Below are 15,300 nucleotides of genomic sequence, written 5' to 3' on the forward strand. Positions count from 1 at the left end.
ATATGGGTACAAGCCTCAAAAGACCTCATCACATCCTTGTGAGCTAGCATTTACAGTCTGATACACATATTATTTTATTGAAAATTATGTTATTTGTATATATAAATATGTAATATAAAGGGCTGTCCTTTATATTACAACTAAGGCATTTAAGTGATTTTTTGAAATCAGGTGTGTAGATAAATTGTATTTTCTTTGATTTTCGTTGAAGGCTCATAATGGGAGGTATTGCATTTATTATTATAAAAACTAGGCTCTGAAAAAAAAGTTGGCTCTGGGAATCTCACAAACATAATATGAGCCAAAAAGCCAGAAACTAGGAAGACTTCTGAAATGAATGATTTCATTTATTTGAAGTTCAAAACCAGACAAATGTAATTTATACTATTAGAAGTCAAGATGGTGATTACTTTGGGGAGGTAGGAACTTGATGAAGACATGGGGTTTTGGGGGTGCTGGAAACATACTTTTGCTGATCTGGATGCTGGTTCTATAGGTGTGTTCAGACTATGAAAAACGAATAACCCGAGTCTCCTTGAGGAAACATCTGACAAACCCAACTGAGGGACATCCTACTACTAACTGGCCCATACTCTCTGACCATTTCAGTGTCACGAAAGGCAAAGACAGATGGAGAAAACGTCCAGAGAAGAGGACACTAAGGGCACTGGACAACTGAATGCAGTACATGATCTGGGACATGATCTGAGGGTTTCTGTCGTTGCTGTTACAAAAGACGTTATTGGGACAATTGACAAAATATGAATAAGGTATGTTGATGAGATAATAGTAACATAATGTTAATTTCATGCTTATTTGATTCTTATACTGTGATAAAATGGGGGGGGGGTCTGGTGACCAGTCTACAGTATATTCATTATATTATTTTTTTAACTTTTCTAAAGTCTGAAATTATGCTAAACTAAAAAGGTTTCGGGGTAAGGGATTCTGGGTCTGCCAGCAGCACCCAAAACATTGGCCATTCGTATCTCTGTTCCCATGGCTGCAACCCCAGTTTTCCTGGGTGTCAGTGTGAACAGGGGCAAAAAAAGAATAATCCGAAACCTGACATTTCCTGACACGGCCAAGTCTTGTGGGCCACAGGCACTGAGGATCCATCTCTAGGGGTCTCAACTTGCAGAAGGGCTTAGGAAAGTTGGCTGCGGTTGGTCAAGCTCTTGCCTGCTGCCAGACACCTGACTTTCTTTCCTCAGCATGACCTCTGACCTCAGGGGGGCACTGAGATTGAGGCAGGCGCCCCAAAGACTGTAGAGCTGCTGCTGCTGCCCTGATTCGAGCCCCCAGGAGTTGCTAGAGCTACCACCGGTTGATGCAGGGCTCCCCTACCCCAGCCTGGGGTCATAGGGCCCATGTGAGCAGCTCTGTAGACCCTAGTAGACCCACGCTGCAACAGGAGGGAGGAGCTCCCCTCCAGGTCCCCTCTACTGCCCCCAGAAACCACAGGCTTCTAGATTTAGTGCTGGGGCCAAGGCTTCAAAGGCTTGGCTGCCCCCCAAATATCTTTTCAGCTCACCTGCCTCTGCCTGAAATTAAACCATTAGAGCTCTGCTTTCCCAGGAGAGAAATCATTTCCAAGCACCGACTTCTAAAGTTCAGACGCCATTGTTGTATGGGTCATAGTTCACGGGCCTTGGATCTGTGGAACACACAGAATATCTTTATTTCCTGTACATCAATTGCAATCCAGCTCTAAGCCCCGAGGACCTGGGCTGGCTGGAAATTCAGCCCAGGTAATCTCCTGTCACACTGTTGGGCAAAGGTCTGGGGGGCTTGAGAGACCCTTCCGTTCATCTGTCCCTGCCGGTTTGGGTCCAGCACCTTGGCCCCTTGTAGCTTAGGGGCCCAGGGGGTGACCCACGTCCTGAGATCCAGAGCTGTCGCCTGGCCCCCAGCTCGGCCACAGCTTGGCTCTACTTCTGGGAAATCTGCTTTCTCTCCTTCCTCAAGTACCCCCTTAGACCCCTTGGCCCTCCCACTAACACACTGTATGGATGTGGAACCGAGATGCAGCGAAGAGCTCACAGGACAGACCGAAAAGGAGTTGATAAAAATCATTCCCCCAGAAGGTGTTACTGCCTCCCAGGGGTACCTGCATTTCATCAGGGGACCATGTCAACTGAGCACTGAAGCTCAAATGACAGGCAAGCTCTGGGCTCCGTGACAGGCAAGCCCAGAGTCATTCTGTGTACAGGCCTTTCTGCTATGTAAGGCTCTCCTGAGGAGTGAAGAGCACTGGACCAGGAGTGATAAATCCTAGCTCTCCCACTGACTCACTTTGGCAGACTCTGTTCCCTCTTTGGGCCTCACTTGTCCTGTCTGTATAGGGGGGTCAGAACAGGAGTTCTTTTGGTGTGGCTACTCTAGGATTCCCTGGGCAGCTTATTGATCCCTATTATAGCTTCCTCGGGCTGAAAAAGTCACACCCTCTAAACTCTACTCCTGAACACTTGGGACAGTAGCAGTGGCAGCAAGGACCTGCTTCCCAGCTCCCTGGGGAGCCCTGGGTAACTGGAGAGACAGGACCGTGTGCCCTCTGGAGATACCCGTGCCCAGAGCAACCAAGGACTCGCCACTCCCAGCAGGAGCTGAGAGACGAGGAGGAAGAGCTCCTTCCTGAAAACCTGACGGACCCCTGGGAGCCCAGGTGACCCTATAGCCCCCATGCTTTTGCCCACAGTGCCTGTCCCAAGAGAGCAACTGAGTGGGACTAAAGAGCCACCTGCTCGCCCTCCCATGCCTCTGAAGACAAAAACTGAATTGCAGCTGAAGGGATTTAGATTAGACTCACAGACTGCCAAGCCAAGAGCCGCCAGGGCCCAGGTGTGAGTCCATTCCGCCAGGCCAAGGAGGGGCAGCAGGAGGGCCTGATGAATTGTACCTGCCAGAATTTGCACTTGAGCCTGGGTTGGAAGGTGGAGTCAGGCCAAATGATGCCTAGTGCTTTCTGAGCCTTGAGAGAGTCCTCTTCCTCCAATCCGGAAGGCCCCCAGCTCTTGCTCCAGACCTCCAGCAGCTCCTCACGCCACCTGGATATAAAGGTAAACTTCTCCCTGGCATTGGAGGCCTCCAGAGCCTGGGGAGCCCTGTGTCCCCAGCCACACCCCCCGTCTTTGTTGACACATGCTGGGTGATACCCAGGCCTTCCTCTCGGTCTGGTAAATGGTCACTGCTGCTGAGGCTTCTGTGCTTCTGCTGGGATGCCAAGTACTTTGGCTTTGGACCCCTCTTCTAAGAAGCCTCTCAGACTAATCAAGTCTCCTCAACCAAGTCAGGACCCTTCTCGGGGACACGACCACCTTACCCCACTCTTGATCGTCTCTTGCAGTCAGCTCCTTGCTGAGGGTCTTGGCCTCTCTCCCGGAGGAACAGCAAAGGTCCTGCAGAGTGACCTGGGGCAGGGCCAGCCAGGTTGGAGGTTTCCTGGAGGTGGAAGGCCCTGACGGAGCCAATTTGGCATCAAATGTTCTGAAACTGCCCTTGTGGAGGACAGAGGCTTGGAGCAGATCTGACTCGTTCCTGCCACCACCTTGCCTGGCTACCGGCCCAGCCAGGGGGCCTATTTGGACACCTTGCTAGCAGATGGCCCTGCAAAAGGAAACATCCGTTTTGGGCTGTGCTCTCCAATATGGTAGGCACTGGCCACATGTGCTCTTAGGCACTTGAGATGTAGCTACTCTGAATCAAGATATGCTGTAAGTGTAAAATGCACAGTGGATTTGAAAAACTGAGCACAAAATACAATGTAAAATATGTCGTTAATTTTTTTACATGGATGACATGTTGAAATGATAATTACTTTGGACATAGTTAAGTTAAATAAAATACATTATTCAAATTAAATCACATTTCTTTTTACTATTTGTCTATTTATTAATATTTCTTCACTTTCTTTTTTTTAAGTTTATTTATTTACTTAAATCTCTACACCCAACGTGGGGCTTGAACTCACAACCCCGAGATCAAGAGTCATATGCCCTACCAGCTGAGCCAGCTGGGCACCTCCCCCGCTTTTTATCTTTTAAAATAGAGCTACTAGAAGATTTTGAATTACATATGTGAGACTCACATTCTATCATTTCCGTTTTACAGAGGAGAAGACAAGCTTCCGAGGACTTGAGTGACATGTGGTGCAACGCCCAGGTAGGAAGGCGCTGGTGCATCTGCCCTAAGTTTGTGAGCAGAAAAGGTTCCAAAAGGGATGTGTGCCCCAGGCCCTGCCTCTGGCTGCAGGACAAATACCAGAACCTTCCATGCTCCAGAATCACATTCCCCACGCCCCTCAGAATTGTGACCAACCAGCAGTTTATTCTGCCTTTGAGAGTGAGTTCAGAGTGGATGTTGTGACCCATGGACACGGGGGGCTCCCAAGATGTCCCGGCTGGGCAGATGCTGTTGTGTGACCCCATCCTCAGGCCAGCCCTAGCAGCAGTCAAAGCCTCCGTCCTGCTCCAGGACCTCAGCTTGGACATCAGTGAGGCGCCCTCCCAGACATCAGCTCTGACAGTGGGGCCGTCAGCTTACCTTGCAACCTTCACCTCAGACCCATTTCTGTCTGTATCCCCAACCTTTGCTCAGGCCACAGGCCACTGTCCTCAGAGACGAGCACTCTGGCCGATGGGTGTCCCTGCCTAGCCCTATGGGGACCCCTCAGGCCTCTGCAGCAGGAGCAGCTGTGGAGGTAGCTACAAGGTTGGGAGCAAGTCCTCTGCAGACAATTCCAGGGGGCCGGGTCTTTACAGCCACCCCATCTCCGGAGGCGCAGAGAAGAGATGCTCTGAGACCCAGGGCCTGGCTCCTCCAGGTTTGGAGGGAAGGCGATGCCCCTAGCCTGGGCACAGATTCGGCATGCTGTGGCCACTGGCCTGGGCCACCAGCCCAGATGTTTTCGAGGGCCACCCCGGCTGCCAGGGAGAGCTCTCTGGGATCTTGGGAGCAAACAGAGCCCATCTTGTCTTGAGTGCTCCAGATGTGCCCGGGGCCAGTCTTGCCCTGGGTAAGGATTCAGGACACAGTCCTGGGTCCCTTGAGGCCAGGTTTGCTGGAGGCATTTGGGATCCTACGGGGGCATCCCATTTGGATGTAAAAGGGTCAAATCTTGGGCTGTGATTACAAGGAGGCCACTTTTGATTTTAAAATAGTTTTAAATTAAAAAAACGAATTAAGGGGAAGGATTTAATGGGTGAGGATTCTTGGCAGCCTTGGGATAATTACTGTAACACCAGCTCCCATTTCTCAAGTCCTCGGTGGCGCCAAGCCTGTCATGCCAGCATCCCTGGGAGGGGCTGGCCAAGGTCCCTGGCATGGCCAGTGGCATCAGCCTGTTGTTCCAACTCCACGTGGCCACCACCATACCCATCCCTCCCTCCCTTGGGCCCATTTTCTCTGGCATAGAGCAGGAGAGTTACGGGACAGATCCAGGTTCCAATCCTACTCTACCACTTGCCCACTTACCCTCCTCCAGCCTCATCATCCTCGTCTGTAAAATGGAGGTGAAGACAGTTCTTGGATCCTAAGGAGAGAGTCAGACATCTGCCCCTGGCCCTTGGCCTGCCTTCAGAGGCAGCTTTCCTAGCATTACTTCTCTGCCGCTGCCTGCCTTCAAGCTGAGCAAAACTGTCCTCGAGACACCACCCTTCCTAAGGTCTCCCGAAACACTGAGGCAGAAAATGGCCCTTTATATCAGGCCAGGGGCGCCTGCAGGGGCAAAGCTGTGCCTGGCCTCCCATCGAGGGGCCCTGTCCCTTCTGTCCCCCAACCTCAGCCCGCTCGGGAGACAGATTGGTCCTGAGCATGGGAGTGAGAGGGGCCAACTGAACAAGCCTCTCCCTTCCCCGCATCCTTGGCTCGAAGCTAAAAGTCTCAGACCCAATTCTTCCCTCTCCTTATGGCTTCATCCAAAGTCCAGAAGTACTGCATAACCCAGGAGTGCCCTTCTGGAAATAGTGACAATGACAGGAGCCATGGTGAAGTGAGCAGAGAGAGGCACCGCCAGCCCCCCTAGTCTCTGCAGCTCAGCCTCCCTCCTAAGGGTGTTCAGACAGGCCACCTCCCATCTCTGCAAAGGCCCTGACCCAGCACCCCTCAGGAATGTATCTCTCTGCTTGAAATTTGCTGTCCCAGTTGTCACCTCCCCTCAGGCCTTAGCCCCCTGGCTGTCTGCTGCCTGCCCCTGCCCCTCTATCTGGGTTACAGTGAGCGGGGTCTCTAAACCCACCTGTGTGCTTTCCTTAGGGAGCCTTCCAGATTTGGGCTGGACTGAGGCGAGGCAAGGAGGCACTTAGGGTGCAAACTTAAGGAGGCACCCACTCTCAGGCTCCTATAAATGCAGGGTCGGGCCTGAGCATGCATGCCTCATCCTGGCCCCAGCCCTGCCTCAGACTCCTCAGCAGCCCCCAGTGGGTCCCTTTCCCCTGGTGTTTTGGACCCTATTCTGTGGCTTTTCTCCCACTTCTCAGCAGCTCCTGCTTAAGGTTCCCTGCTTTTCCTCCTCTGGACATCCTGGGCCCCCTCTTTCCTGTGTACCCCTCCCCTCTAGCCCCTAGACCTCACTATCACCTTGAATTAAGATACGCCAAAGCAGCCCAACCCTTTACCTCTCCCCTGGCTAAGACCGCAACATCCCACTAATTCCTAGCACTCCCCTCCCAGGCCCTGTGAGTGCTGCGTCCACCCTGGTCAGCTCCTGCCCAGGCTCCCCAGTCCGGGTGGAGGCCCAGGTACTTGGATCCTCTTTCCTTCCCTGATAGCCAAACCCTATCTTTGGGCTGCACCTCCTAAACTTATCTCATCCAGCCCCGCTGCTCCTTACCTCTACCATCCTGTCCCCTTTTTCCGGGCCACTGGCCCCTGCCTCCTCCCTGCTGCCACTCCTGCCTGCTCATCCCCACCCCCCAGGGATCTTCCTCCATTGCACATGGGGCTCTGCCCCGCCTCTACCCCAGACTCTTCGTGACTCCCCATTAGCCTCGGGAGAGTCCCAGCCTCTCCCCCAGGGCTCCAGCATCCCTGGTCCTTTTCAGCTCCACACTCTGGGCTCTCTCTCGCCTTTAGGCTTGCACACCTGCTTCCCCTTGGCTTCAAACTTTTTGGTCCCTTCTCTCTGCCTTGGAATACTGGCTGGAATTTAATTTTCTTCACCAGATGAGGTAGGCCCTCCCCCTTTTCTCTGCTCCCATGGCCCCTGCCCTGCTCTCTCTGTAACCCTCACCCGCTCAGTACCCTTGTCCCTCCCCACATACTCTGCTTGACTCATCACCGTCAGTTCCTCCAGTGCCTAGAACAGTCCTTGATACAGCACAGGCACTCGGTGGGTATTTGTTCCATGAATAAATGAGTTTATTAATCTTTGCATGGATGGATTGTCATGTAGGTGGCTTTGGTGGCTGGGTGGGGATGAGGGAAGATACTCCAGAAGCTGTAGCCAGTGTCTGCCCAGGGCAGCAGGTGGCTGGAGGGAAAAGGCCATGTCATCTCCAGCAGGCTGGGTGCTGATTTTAATGGCCCGGCAGTGAGGTGCGTGCATGGCAGAGGCCTGCAAAAGAGGTAACGCCGAGAGGGCAGCCCTGCCCCCCTCTAATTATTGCTTGAGTCTTCCTGGCAATGCCAGGTGCCTGCCCCAGAGAGCTGGGTCTCGTCCATCACAGTGTGAGCTCAGGGTGGGGCTGCTGCTGCTGCCAGTGGGGCAAGACGGGAGGAGATTCCCAGGGGCCTTTGGGTCTTGGAGAGCAGAGGCAGCCTTAGGCTTGGACCATGCTCAGCTCCTGTCCTTCCTGTCCCCAGCTGAAGGGTGTCCCCTGACTTGAGGGTCCCATCAAGAATCCTCCAGGGTGGCCAAGGAGCAAGCCAGCTGAAGGGGGTGGTCCACAGCACCCCCCAGGCAGGGAGCCTCGGATGGTTTGGTGTCTGCTGACATGGAAGCCCTTGGGAAAATGGTGCTCTAGTGGCCGGCTGGGCAGGCAGGCGGCTCAGGCCCGGAAGGAGGCCTTGACCACACGGCCCTTCAGTGGCTGTGGCGGCCGGAAGTTGTTCACCATGTGGATCCTCTCATCATCCTCTGAGGTGAAAAGCAGGCTCCGGAACTTCTCCATCTTGAGAAGGCGGAAGAGATACTCAGGGCAGAATGGGGGTGCTGTGGTCCTCTCTGATCCCAGACACATCATCTGGCATACCTGGCCAATTGGCTCCACCTCTCCCTCCTCTTACTCCTAGGTCCTGTCCCCACTCCTCCCCACTTGTTCTCTCTTTGGGATCCTGACCTCAGTTATCCACCCACTAAGGGGCCTCTAAACCTGGCCCCTGCTCCACCTAGCTCCACTTCCAAATCCATCTAGCTAAGACTTATCAACAAATGCAGGATTCAGATTCTAACACGGTAGGGATCATCCTAGGATCCAGGGATCTCCCCTCTTAGCCTGTGGTTATGTCCCAATGACTAACAATCAAGCGAACTCCCAACCAAGAATCTAAATGTTAAAAAAAAAAAGTGGGGGGTGGGCAGCGCCTGGCTGGCTCAGTCCGTAGAGCATCCAACTCTTGATCTCAGGGTCATGAGTTCAAAGCCCATGTTGGGCATGGAGCCTACTTTAAAACAAAACAAAACAAAAAAAGGAATCTAAATGTTTATTAGCAAAAGATGGGAGCCTTGATGGTGGGACCATAAGCTGTAGCTTTGCCGGTTGGGAGGGTGGCACTCCCTGGGATGGGCCCTGAGTGCCATATCCTCCCATCTCACCCGGGACTCTGGGAGAACTCACCTGCCTCTCGGAGATGCTGATAGGTTCCCGGAGCACAATCCAGGTGACGCTCTCACTCAGTGGGGGTGTCGTCAGGGAGCCCGGATAGGTCCAGTAGTGCCGGCTGGCAGGCAGGAGGCACTTCGGGTTGAAGCAGCTGAACTGGGCTTTGGTTCCCTGGGGCAGGGCAGGCAAACCCAGGAATCGGCATAGACCTGCCACTAGGACCAGACCAGCATCCTCCCCACTCTCTGCTGTCGGCAGGATTTAGGCTTTTCCTTGGCCCACTGATGCAAATGTGGGCATAGGTCTGTGATACCAGATGCCGTCTCCCCCCGGGTCTGGGCCCTGTCCACCTGTTTGCCGGTATGTAAACCCTGCTGCTCCTAGAGCCCTCTGGTCTCCATGTTCTGTCTCTGCCACGTCCTCCAACTGCCCTTAGCTGCCTGTAGGATGGCCACTGACTCAACAAGCATCCCACCCGGGTCCCATACCCACCCGGGTGATGTGCTGGGCACTCCGGGAGGCCACTGACGCTGGGGAAGAGGAGTTATTTGCTGGGCACTGTGGCTGCTTGCCTGTACCCTTCATCTCAGCAGGGGTTTGCTGTCAGATTGGAGCAGTGGTTGGGCCCGCCCTCTGCTCCAGCCTCTTCCTCCCTCCCACCAGGCTGCCCGGGGTCAGGGGTATGGACCCCCAGTCTCACCTTAAACCGAACCATATAGAGCGCATCTGTCAGACGGTTCATGCTGGGGTGCTCATCCCCTGTCTGTCAGGGAAAGGGTAGAGTGAGCCCAGCACCCACCATGTTTGGAACGAGGGGGCAGCGCCAGGCTTCCCGTGCCCCTCTTGGCCCCAGTAACCACCCCTTACCTCCAAGAAGACACCGACCACAGCCAGGCCATCAGGTGCTGAGGCTGCCTCCCCAAAGGTGCTGTACTTCTTGGCGTTCCAATGAACAAGGTGCAGCTATAGGGGCAAGGCCAGTGCTTAGCGCCTCCGAGGGGCCATGGGAGCTCAGAGCCAGGCTTCCCTCACTCCCACTGGACTCCTGGCCCCTCTGCAAGAGGGGTAAGGCTGTTAAACCTCCCAGGCCTCTGGGAGGGGCCGTAGAGCCCCCAGTGGAGCCCCCAGTGGTCACAGATAACATCCACACTGCTCTGGGCCCAACCCTTTCCTGAGCCCCAGGTGACCTAAAGAGGAATCTGGTTCAGGCCTTGCACTCAGTGAGCTGTGAGATAGATAATGGCCCTCTGAGTGACACATCTTGGAGGACACGGTGCCTGCAGCTGAGTCTGAAGAGTAAACAGGGGCTTATCAGATGGAACCCTGGTGAAAAGTACCCCAGGCAGAGAGAATAGCATAGGCAAAAAGCCTGGAGGTTTGAAAGAGCTGGGTGTGGACAGGAGATTCATCATATGCCGGCCAATGTGGGGAGAGGTCAGGAAAAGATGAGGCCAGGCAACGCCACTACGTGCGGGGCCTTGAATGCCAGGCTCAGTCCTTAAAGGGTTGTTAGCAAGCATGTGGTGGGACTGTACTTGTCCTTCAGAAAACTCCCTCTGGATATACAGACCAGGATATCCGTGGGCAGAGTTCAGTTGGAAGACCCTGTGCTGGGGGCAGGTGGAAGGTGTCTCTCCCAAACCCCCTGGGTGCCCCTCCTCACCCTCTCCAGAGCCCCACACCAAGCACCCATCAAGTCCCTGACTCTCCTGTCCTTCCCCAAACAGTACAGGGATTCCAGTAGAGGGCCCTTACCTCGCTGGGGAATGACTTGCCATCTACCGTGTGCTCTGAGCCCACACTGTGCTTCTTGCCCCAGTGGAAATGGAGCTGCTTGAGCCGATACGGCCCATCCAGGGGCCCCCCAGTCACCACTGCAGGAAGAAGTGGGGTGTGTAGTCACTGATGTGAGAGATCCCACACCTCCCAGCAGGTGGTGGTGCCAGGCCCAGGCCAGTGTCCAGGGGCGGGAGAAAGTTTTCATTTGGAAAATTCGTTGGGCTAACTAGGCTTGGGTCCATCCTCACCCAGTCCCCTGGGCCCTGCAGGTGGCAGAGATAGTGACAGAATACACCAGTCCACTTGGCCATCCTCCCCATTCCTGCCCACTTTTTTTTTTTTTTAAGATTTTATTTATTTATTTGACAGAGGGAGAGACAGAGCACAAGTAGGCAGACAGGCAGGCAGTGGGAGAGGGAGAAGCAGACTCCCCGCTGAGCACAGAGCCCGATGCGGGACTCGATCCCAGGACGCTGGGATCATGATCTGAGTGGAAGGCAGACGCTTAACCGACTGAGCCACCCAGGCACCCCTCCCGCCCACTTTTGCATGGAAGCTGGGACCTTGTCTCCCAGGCCCCCATTACCGCTAACAAGAGGCCTCTCGTGTCTGGATCCCTGACCCAGGGCTAGATTAGAAGGATTCTTTTGTTTAGTCCTTCTAGAAGCCTTATAGAAGTCATGAGGGACAGAACCTTTTGTTATCTCTATCTTATAATGGAGGAAAATGAGGCACAGAAAGGGCAAGGCATTTGGCCAAGGTCACACAGCAAGGCACTGAGCTAGGATATAAGCCTGTATATCCTTCATAAGTCCAGAGCCCAAGCCCCTACTTGCCAGATCACATTGTCTCCCTAGAACCGTGAGCGTTCTCAGGACCTGGTGTTGTCCAGAGACCAGCTCCTGAGGGTCCACACTCTGATGGCCAGGCCCAGGCCATCTCCCGTGGCCTCTTGGGAGGTCCCTACTTGTGCTGGTTTTGTGACTTTCTCACCCTGATACCTGGTGAGCTGGGGCCATGCACAAGGCCTCCTGGGACTGATTGAATTTCCAGGTGAAAGGGATCTGGCAGTGGAGGGAGCCCCAGTGAGGCCTGAATGTGAGCCCTTGGATCAGGTGACGGCCCTAGCCTCAGAGTTCCACTCTGAGGCCCGTCCAGAATGGGTGACCAGGGCAGGGCCTTGCCCCTTGTGGGTCCTGTGAGGAGGAGGATGACCCAACAGTCCAAAGGCCCTTCCTTGCTACCTGGCCTTATCCAAGAAGCAGGATCTGTCCATAGCATTCCTAGAGGGTTGACAAAGGGAGTCTGGGAGGGTGGCCATGGCAGGGGCCCGATCAGGCTGTCCCATCCTGGGGAGGCAGGAGCAAGAGGGCCTGCAGGCTGAGCTCCCTGATATGACCTCTGGGGGCCCACCCGTCTGAGCATGCCCCTCATGCCCCCCTGAGGATGCTGCAGTGTGGTCTCTCAGGGAATAAACTCCCTACCTAACCCCTTGAACTTAGCTCCTTTAGCCCTCTCCCTCTGTCCTGACTATAGATTATACTATCACTCACTCTGCATTCACCATGTATTTAGCACTCTGCTGGCACCAACCCCACAGTGTTCTTGAGAGGAACATATTATCACCCCCATTGGAGAGATGTATGGCTGAGGCTCAGAAAAGCAGGTGTCCTGCCCAAAGTCACACAGCTGGTGAGTGGCAGAGCCCCAACTGTCTCACTCCCAAGCTCAATCTCTTTCCACTGACTCCCTGCCTCCTCAAGCCTGGGCATTCTGGTAGGAGACGGAGCCCCAGCCAGGCCTCAAAGTAAGCCACTGGATCAGCGATCCAGAGGCATGCTCCCTTGGACTCCCTCCCCACTTCCCGACAACAATGGCCTTCACTAAGCTACTGAGGTGAAGCCTCAATGCCCTCTGAAGGCTGTTAGAAGGTACAGTCACATGAAAGCTGTTCCTTTAAAAACTGTCATTTAGGGTCATCAAGACCTCATGTCCCTCCCCTAAGCTCTGGTGAGAGGCTTTATTAAAAATTCTGTACCAGGAAGGGTTGTCTCTCTTCTGAGGGTCTGCTGGATTTCTTCCCTTCGGCAATAAGAACTATAGCTGGTCCTCTTTCCCTTTTTTCCTAGCCTACCAGGGAACTCAGGGCTAAGCAACTAAGATCACTCTTCTCTGGCTTCCCTCCTCTTCTCTGCTTTTTGATTTTCTGCTTGAAACGTTAAGTTCCCTTGTGTGCTTTCATTGTATGTGTGTGTGGGGGGGAGGTGGAGAGGGGCAGCGTACCAATTACTTCCTTACACAAGAAACTCTAGCAGTTTCCCTCCTTGCTCCACTCCACCCTTCATAGGCCTGTTCATAAGGATAAAATCTCTTCACTGAGGAGCACTCCTGAGGCTTCTGCCTAGGAATTTATTATGAAAGAACCTACACTCTCAACCCAGGGTAACAGATGTCATAAGTTCCTGCTGGCCTCCTCTGGCCCAACTGGTTGGAATCTTGAGGTTGAGGATGGGCTGGAGACAAGACCTTTGGGGTTGGACCAGGCTGATTTGGGCTTCCCCGCTCATTGAGTCTCTGCTTGCCCATCTTAGAGGGGAGTTCTTGAGAGGAATAAAAGAGCCTCCTAAGACCTTAGCAAGGGACCTGGCACACAGAACACTCTAGCTCCCTTCTGTCTCTGGGCTTGGCCAGATCACACAGGGAGGAGGGTTTGGCCTTAGGCCACACAGCAGGTCAGTGACAGGGCCTGGAGTGAAAACAAACCTGACCTAAAGCAGTAAATGGAAGAGAAGGAAGGGAATTCACATTTCTTGAGGATCTGCTGTATGTCAGCACTGCAAACATCACTTCCGTTTTTCATTGTTCCTCCCTATGAACCCAGAGAGGAAAAGAGGGTCTTTTTGCTCCCATTGTATGCATAAGGAGACTGAGGCTCAGCACAAGGCTTCAGAGCTGATGAGAGGTAGAGCCTTCCTTCCCCACCACAGCAACCTGCCCTTCCTGAGCCTGCCCCTATGCAGGGTGAGGACCCCAGTGGGAGGGGGGCCAGCCTCTGGCAAGGGCCACTTACCAGTTCGGTCATCGCTGTCATTGAAATCCACCTGGACAGAGTGGCCATTGTTGGCGATGCTGAGGGATATGCAGGCCTCATAGGAAAGCTCCAGTGGCTTCAGGCTGGGCGAGTACACAGCCTGGCTGGACACAATATTGATTGGTGACTGGCGGTCTCCCTGGGCAATGGGATACAGCTTGTGCCACTGTGAGGGGCCTGCAGGTGGGGAGAGGGCAAGGGCTCGGGCTAGCTGGGATCTCTGGGCTGCAGGCCGAGGACGCCCGTGGGGGACCGTCTTCCGATATCCCTTCAGATGTCAGCCTCTGCTTCGGAGCTGTCCAGTCCCAGCTCAGCCACTTCCCTCTCTGCCTCCATTTCCTTTCTGCAAAATGGCCTCACTAAAACTCTCCTCCCAGAGGTGATAGGAGGCCCAGAGAGGTAATTCATGGAAGGGAGCACAATATAGCCACAAGCCCAGAGGCGGCTCTAGGCAGGGACTCCTCCCCAACTCCCAGTGCATGCTCACAGTGAACCCCAGGCCTCTGAAGTCCCTGACCTGACCTTACCAGGTATCTAGCCTCTTCCCACACCTTGAGCACGTTTGTGTTGGTGTTTGTGATTACAATAACAAAAGCTAAAGTCAACCTAGCTTGGGCTCTGTGATATGCGCTTGCTCCTCACAACCAAACTGTGAAGTAGAAACCAGCATGATCCCCATTTCATAGATGAAAGAACTGAGGCCCATTCATGCATGTGCGCGTGGACACACACACACACACACACAAACTTGGGTACAGATATAAACATACAGCATGTGCATGGGCAGCCCCAACTGCCCTCCCCTGGCATCTACCTACAGATCCGTAGAGAATTTCATGTCTGCACACATATGTGTACAGTGACCTGGGTTCGTTGGGCCCAGAGTGGCCAGGCCCAGCAACATACATGAGTACAAACACACACACAGTCCTGCCGACCATACCTGACACACGCACATGCACCATCACCCACAAACACCCACTGTTGTAAACCCAGGTCTGCAATAAAAGACTACAGCAAAACACATGCTCGTGCAAGCACATACACACACACACACACACACACCTGCGTGCACACCCACGAGCGCCCACCACCTGCCTCCCAGAGGCTCCATCTGCAGCCGAGAGGCTCGGCATCTCCCTGGGGAACATCCTGAGATACAACCTATTTTTAGAGCTATTGCCGGCTGGTGCTTCTCCCCGTTTTTGGCTTCTTAAGTTTTCCCGAGAAAACAGCAGCAGGTGCCGACAGAGCTGTGTCCCCAGTGGATGACTCAGAATCGTGGCCCAGACCCACTGGGTTATTTTTGAAGTCCTGCGAGCATGCTGCATGCCCGCACCTCTATCTTCTGTCCTTCCCTCCCTCATTGCCCCTAGACTGAATGACCCAGGTCTGGCTGGGTGAGGGGCAGTGGCCTGAGGGTGGCAAGCCCATGGGGCAGGCCATATAGGATACTGTATGCTCAGAGCTGGTGGGCAGGACTAACAGTCAGGGGACTCCACTTCTGGAGAGAGCACCCAGAACCTAGTTCAGAGCAGGTGCTAGAGGGAAGATGATCTTCTATGGGTTCTCTCAACCTGCCCCTTCTCTGCCTCTCTCTCCAACTCTGCTGGTCTCTGTTGCCCTTTTCTGAATGTCTCTAGCTTTTCCATGCCCAGATCTGGCAGTCTC

The 15,300-nt window shown here is 53.8% G+C and overlaps 2 protein-coding genes across 4 annotated transcripts in view; one reads left to right on the forward strand and one right to left on the reverse strand.

Annotated features, from left to right (window-relative positions):
• The first annotated feature begins 499 nt into the window (after positions 1-499).
• Positions 500-15,300, forward strand: part of NAE1 (NEDD8 activating enzyme E1 subunit 1) — a 49,626-nt gene continuing 34,825 nt past the window's right edge. Inside the window, exons 1-4 of one of the 3 annotated variants that reach the window (XM_064580923.1) lie at positions 500-770; positions 2,699-3,059; positions 3,347-3,713; positions 4,111-4,161. The gene's annotated coding sequence lies outside the window, so the exon portion shown is untranslated. The remainder of the gene's footprint in view (positions 771-2,698; positions 3,060-3,346; positions 3,714-4,110; positions 4,162-15,300) is intronic. The other 2 variants (XM_064580925.1, XM_064580926.1) reach the window with 2 other exon arrangements.
• On the reverse strand, positions 5,532-13,906 carry CA7 (carbonic anhydrase 7; the record flags this gene model as incomplete). Its single annotated transcript, XM_045890982.2, has 6 exons — positions 5,532-8,108; positions 8,775-8,930; positions 9,460-9,522; positions 9,627-9,722; positions 10,515-10,633; positions 13,609-13,906. Coding segments are annotated over 6 exons (855 nt in total), but the record flags the coding sequence as incomplete, so codon positions are not given.

This window comes from Mirounga angustirostris, unplaced genomic scaffold (genome assembly GCF_029215605.1).
Source record: "Mirounga angustirostris isolate CCGP_5_RB_7025 unplaced genomic scaffold, mMirAng1.0.hap1 SCAF_16, whole genome shotgun sequence".
Classification (NCBI taxonomy): Eukaryota; Metazoa; Chordata; class Mammalia; order Carnivora; family Phocidae; genus Mirounga; species Mirounga angustirostris.